The 12,384-nt window shown below is 34.6% G+C and overlaps 1 protein-coding gene across 1 annotated transcript; it reads left to right on the top strand.

Annotated features, from left to right (window-relative positions):
* Nucleotides 1-296: 296 nt before the first annotated feature.
* LOC145677670 (uncharacterized) lies at nucleotides 297-12,171 on the top strand (the record flags this gene model as incomplete). The annotated part of the gene is made up of 2 exons (XM_081748093.1): nucleotides 297-3,248; nucleotides 12,097-12,171. Coding segments are annotated over exons 1-2 (2,949 nt in total), but the record flags the coding sequence as incomplete, so codon positions are not given.
* Nucleotides 12,172-12,384: the final 213 nt, after the last annotated feature.

The raw sequence follows: 12,384 nt of genomic DNA, 5'->3' as shown, positions 1-12,384 counted from the left end.
CAGAACTTAATTTATAATTTCTAATCAGTCATAATAAAGGCATGATGTTATAAGGTCCTGTAGCAACTATTGAAGATTTCTGTTCAAGTGTTTTCAGTTGGGAATTTTCCTAACGTCCTGTTCATTTTAAATATCCGTGTATAAAATAATTGTTGTAAAGTGTATATGTGTTCTTAAATATTTAAATATTCCATGTGTTTCTAATTTTCATTTATTTCCTGTTTATGAAGACAAATTAATTTTGAAATCAGGACATCTGAGACAGTAGTATAATTCATATTTTTTTGTTTCTTTTAGGTTCCGGGGTTGTCCGTCTTGAGGAACAGGACTGCTTCCAGAAGACTAAAACAAAGTCAATCTGCGGAGAGTCCGCCATGACCAGTTTGTTGGACAATTTGGATGGCAGCGATAGTGAAGAAATCAACAAATTGTTTCCAAAGTGTAGGCCACGATTGGATATAAAGATCAGTGATGTGAATTTGAATACTGTCACTGAACACAATTCCTCCGATGACAATGAGAACTTGAATTGCGTGATAAATGACAATTACGTGTCCTCCGTGAGATGCTCAACCACATCTAATGAAGTTGTTACAGTTAGCACTATGAATGAAGTAGACGTGACAGTTAACGGAAGTAGTACTTCCGAAAAAGTGGGAAATAAAGAAAATGGGCGGGCAGCTTCCAAAGTGGATAGTGATAGCCTAATGTTTGGTGGTAAAGACAGTCCTATTGAGGAAAGTGTAGTAGACATTGATAATTCAGTAGTCAGTGGATACGACCACGGTAGTAGTGGAAATGGTGGTGCTGGTGGGGGCAGTGGTGACCTTACACCAATAATGGCCGTGAGAAGTGATAATATTGAAGAACCTGAAGAGGAGGAATCACCACAGAGCGAAAATCTTCCTGATACTAACAGTTTCAAGAAACCACGATCTCAGCAACAACAAACTGAGTATAAATTAAGGGATTCGCGTATCGAAATTGCTGGTGGTAGAGAAGTGTTTTCACAGAGCAAAAGCAAAGCTGCACGAAAAAGGTACAGTGAAGATGGGATAACGGAAAGGCGGAAAAGTAGCGGAAATGGTGAATTAAAGAGGCATAGTGCTGAGATTCTAGTGGAGGATAAACCTGGGTATTGTGGTTTCAAGTCTGATTCCGGTGTTTGGGAACTTCGCAGCGGTAGATCTAGTGGTGATAACAAAAAATTAAGGAACGTTGTTGTTTATGATGATATTGGTTCTGGTTTTCGAATAAAAGATAAGTCTAGTGGACAAGGAAGTCTTATCAGTAGTGTTGACAATAACAGCACATCGCTAGGGACAGGAGATGTTGTTACCGAGACTGTATTTTCTACTGAGGTTCATTCTATTCGAAGGCTATCAGAGGGAAGGGGGCCTACCGTTAAACAGCGACCGGTAGTTTATGAAGCTCCGGTAAGTGGTTCCAGCGAAGTGGTTGTTTTTGACGATATAGGGGATTGGCTGTCAACTCAACAGCAACAGAGGATTTATGTTGGACCTGAACATGCGGTGAAACCGCGTTTTAATACACGTGACTTATTCTCTGCTCATTTAGGAAGTAACGTCAGAGACAGTCTTAAATTAAATTTAAGTACGGAAGTAGGAAATTCGGACGATATACTTTCCTCAGATTCATCATCTCGTGATCAAGAAAGTCCGGCTTATCATCGTACAAGTCGGCCTGAGGACTTTTTTAAGGTTGTCACTTCTGGTTCGGATCTAGAAGTTGAGTCTCTTTCTCCCGAGAGATCAAAGGTGATGCGTGTTATAGGCAATCTCCCAATCGCCGAATACGAGGGTTCTCCACGACGATATGGGCCACGACACTTAGAAGTTCAAACACATTCCAGTATGCATCCTGTTCTGCCAAGTGCCCAGTCACTACTTTCTTCACCGTCAGTGTATCCACCACGACCTGGATTTCCACAAAGAATTTTACCTGATCAACCAAATAAAGCAGTTGTGAAAAACGAACAAATGCACGTTGATAGTAATGCTAGTGATTCCTCGAAAGTAGTTGTGAATCAAGTGTTAAAATCGCCTGGTAGCGAGAAGGACACAATAGGTTCAGAATTTTTAAAAGAAAGCTCGCCAAAATCAGATTATAGCAAAACATCAGATACATACGATTATCTGTATGAATTTTCAGAAACAAGGAAAGTATTGGAAGAATTTTTCAAACCTCAAGAATTAACTACAACAATCACATCTCCAACTCACCAGCAGGCAATTACAACACCTGAAGAAGCGGATCAGTCATCAATGCAAAACACATCACAACCATTATCGCCAGCACATGAGAAAGAAAAAGATGACTTTAGAGAACTTGAGTATAATCTTCATAGACATACCGGTAATTCGTATGTTGGTCAGCGTTTGGCAAAGGGATTTGAACAAGATGCTGAAGAATCACCAAAGAAAGTGCCTCCTATATTAGTGGTGTCGTCTGTAGAGAAGAATGATAAGGACAAAGAATCAGGAACTCCAGATCTTATTACACTACAGGATAACGAACAAGAAACAGATAGGATAAGAGAACGTGATATAGAAGTAGGTGAAGGCAATTTCCTTGATCTATCAGCGGATAATTTCGATCAAGAAACAACTTCCACAAATCCGGAAACAGAAGACTTGGGCGAGACTGAAGTTGGCCTTCAGGTTGGTCACAGTAGGAACTTTACGTTATCTCCGGAAACAACGGATTGTGACTCAAATGATATCGAAAGCGAGTTATCACTTGAGAATGAGGGATCGTTACACTCTAGTGGTCGGTTGTATAGCAGCATGCCTGTACTAGAAGATGGGTTATCATCGGGGCACGCGAGTGATGGAGAAGAATATGCGGACGAAAATGGTGGTGCCGTTCTAAGTGTAGGAAATAGTGTTTGTAGTGCAGTAGGTAGTAGTGGACGTGGTGCCATTAGCGGAGTGTTAAGTGGGGAAGACAGTGAGACGCATAGAAATAGACAACGTGGAAGTGCTTTAGATACCAATCCAACTGTTATCCTAATGAAGAAACAAATATCTGAAATCGAGAAAGAAATTAGAAGTCGTGCGCAAAAACATGAACCTGCTAAAAAAGTGGATTATCGTGATGTGGAAGATTTTCTTAGAAGTCAGGATACTTCATACGACACCAACGATCCAGAACTTGAAGCATTGGATCCATTAGGTAAGCCTAATGTGCATACTTACTTCTATGTTTTTAATTATTCCTTCTTTGGTGTAAAGTATATTTCTATAATATGTTCGTTTAAATATATAATGTTAGAATGTTGCGCTTGCCATTAGCTTTCCATTATATTCGTAGCTTTCCATTCTATTAAAATGAAACATAAGTGTGTTTGGTTGTAGTAGGCCTAGTCATTCAGTTTACGTATTTTAAGGAATAACTACTTTTCTTGAAGATGTTTTCTTTCTTTTTTTTATTAACTTTTTGACATTCCGAGACCAACTTTAAAAGTGCAGAATTTTGTGGATCGGGTAAGTAGAGTGAATATACAGGGTGGCCCAAAAGTAGGTATACTGTCCTGTATTAATCAATTCATTGATTTTTATATCATTTGTTATTTTTATCCATGAGGTAGACTTAGTTTCTTTATTATTTGTTCTTAATTTCTTTTTATATCTTAAGCCCGGAACAGCCGAAGCAAATAAAACTATAAGCTAGAATGTTATACTTGATCAATGCAGGGGTGTATACCTACTTTTGGGCCACCCTGTATATAGCTGTAAGAATAAAATGCTCTAAATAATGACTATCAAATTTAACTACTTAAAATGGATTACAATTTAAGGAACTGGTGGTTGAAAAACATCTGTATTCGAATACAGTAATAGTAAGACTAATGCAAGTTCTGATTTTTAATTCTTTATCAACTGTAAATCATTAGTATTGATTGAAATGTAATCTAACTCGTAAAATCTTTCCGAATAGCTTTTTAATTAGTTTAATCTAATTTCAAATTATTGTTATATTGAAGTAATGCTTGATAGTACTACTGAAAGAAAATATTTGTCGTATCCAAGTAGTGGAATTTAAGGTCATTGTTACACAGTAATTCCCGTGGACCTTTGAGATTCTTGGTTCGTGAGTGCCAAATGTCCAACGACAGTCACCCAAAGCAAAATATTAAATTATTCTTATCGTAGGTTAGTTGGAAAGCATTAAATGAGGTGTTATAAAACAACTTTTCAGAGTTTACATCCTCAGTTAGGTAAACAATATTGCTTACAGTAAGATAACTTCTCGTTTTATCGTAGCACTCAATGTACTCTTGCATCAGTTATCAATATTTGTAAATTTGCTCAGCTACCAGTTCTGTCGACATTTCTCATGCTCACATATGTGTGAAGACATTTGATATACATATATCGCATTCCACTGTCATACAAGATAAAAAAAAAGTTAAAGAAAACTTTTACGACTCGTTTAAAATTCTTCCTCTCACACATACATTACATATATAAGGTGGACCATTTATCTTGAAACGTTCTTATATTGTAACTTTTAAACTAATAGATAAAATTGGATGATATTTTGCAGCATGCAAATATCGACAGGGTGACATTGTTTGACGTACCCCTAAAAATCACACACTGAACAATATTGCCAACTTAACATCAAGAAATGAAATTAAATGAAATATTTCAGTTTAACGTTCCAGGATTATGTCCTGTAGGCTAAGGGAGGCAAGTGAATGATGATGGAAGAATTGGTGGAATGAAAATATGGGACGAACGGGAGTACCTGAGAAAATTCATAGACACAATGTTGTCCACCACAATTTTACTTGACCGGGGATTGGTCCAGGGATCTAACGCACCAGAGCTAAGCGCTCTACCACTGATGAGCTACCGTGTCCGCATCCAGCATCAAGTTTTATATTTTAAATAGATCCACGATAGTTTTCCTTGCCTTTCTTCCTTTGTTATATATACGTGTTAAAGTATAACTTACAGTACTACGTTTATAATTCAGTTTTACAAACTAAGAACGTTATAGTATCATAGACATCCGTAAACATAAACAGTTTGGAGGCCTCTACAAGAGTAATAACGCAACTGAGACGGACGTGCCAATATTTATCGAAAGATCCCTAATATTAAATACTGTTGTCATGATATGACGTATTATCTAACAATAGGAACGAAGTTACAAGGATTGAACATTTTACTTTTTTCAAAAGGTAGTATTTCGGTAAAGTGCTTAGGTAAGTATCACATCGATTCACACGGATGGTTTATAATGAACATTAAAGATCATACTGCTATTTACAGTAATTTGATATCTTAATCCGTTTCGGATATATGAAAAACATGTGTAGAAGTTGCTATACTGCTTAAACTAACATATAAATATCGTGGGAAATGTTGCTCTCATGTGCTTCTAGAACATTACAACAATAGTTTCCTATTACTGCTGTACTTACAAGTTCTCGCAATTTCATAACTTTAAACAGTGTTGCAGTCTGTACCAATGTTTACTATATCTCCGGAATGGGTTGAAATATCAAATTGCCGTAGAAGGCCGTTACGATTTTTGCGTTTATTGTAAACCATTTATGTGATTGCATATCATAGTTTTCTAAGCAGTGTTTCGAAAGCTTTTGAAATTTTCAGTCTTTGTAATTTAGTTTCTACTTGTTAGAAATACTTCATATCATGATCATAGTATTTAAAACTAAGATACTTCCGATATGCATTGACACGTCCTTCTCGTTTGCATCATTACTGTTTTAAATGTCTCCAAAATTTTTATTTACTGATGTTTGTGATACTGTAGCATCCTTAGTTTATAACACATAATAATAAGCGTGATATTACATTTTTTTAACACGTAGATTTGAAATCGGTATGTAAAACCTTGATGTAGAATCATTTAAAGAAATATAACTTTATGTTGGTTTGGCAACATTGCTAATCGGCTGGTATTGCGGAATATTTCAGACGATGTCCCCCTAACCGATTTTTGAATGTTGCAAAATTTCACTGAATTCTTATCTGTTATTTTAAAAGTTACAACGAGTTTCAAGGTAAATGGTTCACTATATGTAATACAGAGTGGGCTATTTATTTTGAAACGTCCTTGTGATTAATAGGTTCAAAACGCTGAAATTTTGTACTATACAAATATACACAGTGGTACATTGTTTGACACTTTACAGTATCACGGGTCTAAGAATGTTGCTAACTCGAGATGAAGTTGTCCTTTTTTAATGGTGCTGCGTCAGGTTAATCTACATGTTAAAGGAAAACACACAATGCCACTATTATTGTTCAGTTTAGCAAACTGAGAACGCTACGGTATCACAAACATAGAAAAAACAACCAAAGTTTAAAGTACATTGTGTCATATGATCATTATGTGAAGTATTTTGAATAAGTAGGAACAAAGTTAAAAGAGATTGAAGTGTTGATTTTTTTTTAAAATGCTACTTGCATAATACAAACAATGTATATTAGAAGGTCCAGTAGCTCAGTGATAGAGCGCTTATCTCTGTGTGGGTTTTTCTCTTTTTCTCTCACGTTCTTCATTCTGCCCTTTCATTCGTTTCTCATAATCACCGTCTCATTTAGCCGACACGGCACAACTGTGGGATGTAAAACTGAAATATTTCACTTCATTTTGTTTCCTCTCACATTCTCATTCCACCGATTCTTCCATCATCATTCACTTGCCTCAATCATTCGTCTCCTTTACTTTAAGGGACATAATTGTGAAACGTTAAACTGAAAGATTTCATTTCATTTTTTGACTGAGGAGTTTCTGTAAGCTTCATTCTCTAAAGTGGTGTCTATATTAGGCCAAAGTAACCCAGGAGAAAGATTATCTCGATTAGTAATTTTAAATTGTGCCCCAAGCGACTTTAAGTTTTGAATTTACAATATAAAATATTGCATTTACAATATACAGTATTAGGCAATGGTACCTTGTAAGTTCGGGAAGACAATTATACGTTAATGAACAGCTATTGTAAAGGTAATAACTTATACAGTACCAAAATTTAAAAACCCCGATATCATTGTAAATATTTTTTTTATTCATGTAAGACTGGCTTAAGTACAAAATACCAAGTGTCTAAATTGAATGAATTAAGTCAAAGTTGTTTCCAAAACCTAATCCGGTTTATTGAAATAAGCCCAAAACTTACTTTATCCTAGCAGACATACATGTGAAACTTCCAGACAAGGAAATACAGGATTACATTTCGGAGTTTCATATAAAAAGGGCAATCTAAATTTGTCAACCACATTTTAAGACTACATTTCAGATCTAGTCTTACTATTCGTGTATAAGTGGAGAAGTGGCGGAGTCTTTGAGGTTGACTTCAACTACCAGAGGAACACAATGTGCCTTTTCATATTAACCGTTTCTGACAGTCTCAGAATCCTTGCTTCGTATCTCAAATACGACCTTTATACACATTACGAGAACAACTAATGAAATTTAAACCTCTTTATCACTCAGTGGTCAGTTTTTTATTCTTTTCAATTCATTCTTGTCTCCATTTCTCACAGTATTCTGTGAGAAATCAGCTTAAGATTTAGTTAGACTGAAAACCTACAATTTCTGTGGTTCGATTCTACTTGACATTCCAGTATTTAGTATTCTAAAATAATAATCTGTCTATTAAAATGCTACAATAACAATTAAAAACGCCTGAGCTCCAACCTATAACTTTAACTTTCATATCTTTCATTTACGGTTATGTGATTTCATGTTTAACAAAGACAAACATTTTAAGTGTGTGTGTACTTTAAATAAATTATTTAAATAGATCTTTTTCGTGAAGTTTATGTTTTAAAATTATTGTTCAAAGCCTTTGTATTTTAATAACCTTCTCCAAAAGCAATGCAAATGAATTGTGCTGCCATCTTTGGAGTTCTTTTAAACTATAAGTTTGTTGGCGTTTACTTGTTTGTGGCCAATCCTTTCGACTATGAGATCTCGGAAACTGCAGGCTCTAGAAAGATGACGTTTTCACTAATCGATTACAAATTTTGTGTAGATTGTCCAGTTCTATTATATTATTTAGTAAACATAGCCATTATATGTTTATTACATTTTTACGGCTACACTGGAAGTGTTTAAATTAAAAAAAAAAAAAAAACACTAAAGCACCACATCCTACGCATTATAATTCCAATACCATATTGTAGGATATAGGGGTTGTATATACCTCAGTCGTTTGTTTCATGGCCAAATAATAATGAAAAAGGAAGGATAACCATTTCTCCAGTCTAAGATGAATCTTTATTGTTTGGAATGTTTTGCCCAATGAACACCATATATAAGTGACGTTATAATTAATTGTTTATGTAATGTATTTGTTTATTACATACTGCATACAAGAAGAAAGAAAACACTGGTCTTACATGACTTATAAACTCCAACAGGAAGTAGGCTTAAATTTTGCAAACGGTGCGAGATATTGAGAAAAAAATAATCGAAAAATCTCCCCTTTATGATACCTCTTGCCGTTTTTTTAAAATTTATTTATCAAGTCATCTTTCACTTGTGTCTGTAAAGGAACGTGTACAGATGTTGTGAGGAATGAGTAGGAGATTTATGCTCATATGCGAATGATACGCTGTGTAGACAGCGCTGGTTAAGCTAGTAAACTATTAAATTATTAAACATAAGGTGGAAATAAAGTTACGTATGTTTGTGGCGAAAAGCACCCCAAACGTTTCACATGACCGTTTTGTATTTAAAATTTTAGATCTGAATCCAAGATGGAGGATTTCAAGCCAGCCACAATGATAGTACTATACAGAACTAGACAGTATTTTACCTCAATTATTCCTATCCAAGATATGGTGCCACTTCCCCGTAGCTGTTAACAACTTAAAAGGCACCTTTACCTCATCATGTGTACTGTAAATGCATTCAAAATTTAAGGTTGCTTGGGGCACGATTTAATATTCAATTGGGCTGATTATTCTCATGGGCTCTTAGATATGATATGGAGCTATTTTATGGGGATGAGACTCAAAAAATCTCGGATGTCGGAAAATAGGACCTCTCTCTCTCTCTCTCTCTCTCTCTCTCTCTCTCATATATATATATATATATATATATATATATATATATATATATATATATATATATATATATATATAAGATATAGATAGATATAGTTGTAGACATAATGTACCTGTGTTTACAATGTAATTTGTTTTTATCATTAGTATTCTTGTATATCCTAGTAGAAGTTAATTTTGCGTACAAAATTATTTTGTTCATGTACTCAAAGAATATGTCGGTAAATGAAACTAACGAACGAACTAACACTTCTGTTTTTCTCTCTTTCTTTCCTTTTGTTTTTGAGTCTCAATTTAAAATAATCCCTGGAATTAGTGCAAACAAATATATGGATTTTCATTTGTTCCAACTGCCTGGGGGTCTCCACCTTATTTTCAGCTTAGGATCAACAGGAAAGATTTATTCACTAGTAACTTCTTTGATTTTCGTTTAATAGGACGTCATCACCAATTTCGTTGATTTTTTTTTTTAAATCGATTTTTTAAAAATTCAAATCAAATCTTTCTCCTAGTATAATACAAGTCGCGAACTGAACAAATAACATTAGGATTTAGTATTAAATGTCAATTGTGCTATTTAAGTGAAAGTATTGGGTCCCCAATCGTTAACCTATTTGAATCCCAAACAACGTTTTAAGAAAAAAGTACAGCAACGTTTACCAACATGATACTTTTCTTTTCACGAAAGTTACTGATATTTGGCAGGGGCATACTTTTAAAAAATGGGAACTAGCTAGCGGCAGGAAATATATATAAAGTACATAAATTTCGCTTAAAATTAAGTAACTAACCCTATGGCCTATGGAACCCGGAGGTTCAATGCCGCGTCCACAATAGCTCTCCATTGACTTCTATCCTTAGCCAACTGGATCCAGTTTCTACTTTGTATTCCTATTTCTGCGAGATCCATCTTAATATTGTCCTCTTATCTGCGCCTAGGTCTTCCCAATGGTCGTTTTCCAATTAATCTTCTAGTTAAGACATTGAAAGCGTTCTTACTTTCTTCCATCTTGGCTACATGACCTGCCCACCTGAGCCTCCTAGACTTAATGACCCTAACAATGTTTGGTAAACCGTATTTCGCCTAAAGTTTTAAAATCTATTTGGTTTGTTTCAGAAAGAGGATCGGACCCCTCTAAATACGCCCCTATTACCTTGAAACAAACAAATAGACATGGACACAAAAGAATTTTCGTCCTAAATGTCCATGGTGATTTTCCCGATGGAATAGTAAAGATCTGAAAACCCTATGTTGCGAAGAAAAAAAAAGAGGATTGTTGAAAACAGGATTTTCCCTAATCATCCTCTGCATAACGCTCGTTTTCATACTGTGCTGTACATACATTTGAGTCTAATTGTATTATGATTATCTTCCATAATCGAAATATCAGAACAGAAACGGGATTTTACTTATTTTCACTTTAAATTAATTTATTTCGGAATTTGATTTAAATCAACGATTTTTATTTAAAAAATCAAGTGATTTAAATCTTGATTAAAATCGTGATTTAAATCAGACTGATTTAAATCAATCCACCCTGGTCAGCACCGAGGATATTTGTCCCTTAACGTAATATCTTCTACGTCCCTACGTCTTTGTCTCTTAACGACTATTTAACTAAAATATTTGAGTAGAAATGCAGTTATCATGTATGCTAGGAATTTCTGTACGTAGCTGTACATTTGTAGGTATTAGATCTAAGAGATGCAGGATAATAGGTGAGATTTAACATTTATGTTTACTTCCATTATGATAGTGAAATCTTCTGCGAAGTGATATATAGTCATTAAGCTTTTAAAGACTGTATTAAAAGGACTTAAGAAAGTTCTTAAGGACTGGTGGTAATATTGAGTTACTTATTTACAATATATCAAACCATTTCTAGTAGTATTTTCTGGTGTTATTCCAACTTAGAAATATTAAAGTTCTACTGGATTTGAACTTCGTTCTTCATATTCAATAATAGCAAATACAGTTTTCTTTAACAAAGGTAAACGTTAAGGATTTTTACAGTTGAGTATGTTACGTAAATTGTATTTTTATCGAGGGCGAAAATGAATTTTCTTTCTTTGACTATGTATCAGAACAACCTTTTACGTAAAAAGATTAAAAGAGTTTTAAAAAAAGAGAACTATTATCAGAAGAATGCTGCTCGTTGCTAAGTAATTTTCTTCTATTTAAGCGAGAAAATCACAGAGCTGGAATGTTGACTTAAATAATTTCAGCAGGGACTCTTAAGCAATTTTAGTGGGGAGAATTAATTTTTGAGCACTCCGTAAATTTCAATTGAACAAACACTAGAGATGACGTACAGAGAAGTTTGAAACTAGATGCTTAACCTCATTTTCTTCTGTAATTAAAATCTGGCTCGAACATTTCCCCTTGAAATGAAATACTGTTCTTTTTTTTTCCTTTTAATACCTACATATTGTTCTTTTCTTTTACACTAATTTGTTGTATTCCTTTGAGATGGTATAAAATGGATGGTAGTTCAACTCATTAATAGCACCCATTTGTATTCAGAAATTAAATACTAAATCGAATGGTTTGTGATAATAACACAAGGGAAAAATTAGAATTTTTCAGTATAAACTATAGAGAATGATCCGTATTGATTTCAGCCTCTTCGAAGATCGAGCCTTATGTCATTCTTTGACTATTCGCGGAATAGCGAGGAAGTAGAAATCAGTAAATCGTCCTGTCATGTGGTCTTTGTTGAAAAACTTAACATGCATCGTGTTGCTGTGAAATGAACAAAAAGAAACCTGTGTGGAATTATGTGAAGATCTTTTGAATCGTGCGAACAAAGATTGTAGCTTGAAAAAATATCATAATAGGGGCCTTCGGTCTATGGCTATAACGTTGAAGCAAACGCACAGTCATCGTAATGGGTGGGGAGAAAGTCTTTGCCGAGACCCAAAAAAGCATTTTAAGTCACTTAAGCGTTAAAGGTTTTATTTTAAAATCAGTGGATATAGAGACCATAAATTTAATACAGGGAGTTTTTTGTTTGTTTGTTTGTAGATAGTGTACGTACTTCAGTCACACGAGCAGTTGAACATTCAATATGAATGTCTTCTGTTGGACGAATTCAGTATGGTAAGGCAGAGGGAGAAAGAGATGCAATATATTGATCGGCGCTGACGGATACATTTAGGATTGATAATCTTCAAAATACTAAAATGTGAAGAGAATTGAAAGTAATATAGGAAAATTTCATTTTGTGTGTTCTTCTGAAGCTATAATTGCTTTGGTTCTTGTTGGGTTCTTTTTTTTTCTTTTGATGTGTACATTTCCCTGAAATCATTTAAA

Source organism: Thermobia domestica, unplaced genomic scaffold (assembly GCF_964235325.1).
Source record: "Thermobia domestica unplaced genomic scaffold, izTheDome1.hap1.1 HAP1_SCAFFOLD_1191, whole genome shotgun sequence".
NCBI lineage: Eukaryota > Metazoa > Arthropoda > Insecta > Zygentoma > Lepismatidae > Thermobia > Thermobia domestica.
The sequence above is the reverse complement of the archived record's forward strand: the minus strand, read 5'-3'. Positions and strand labels throughout refer to the sequence as shown.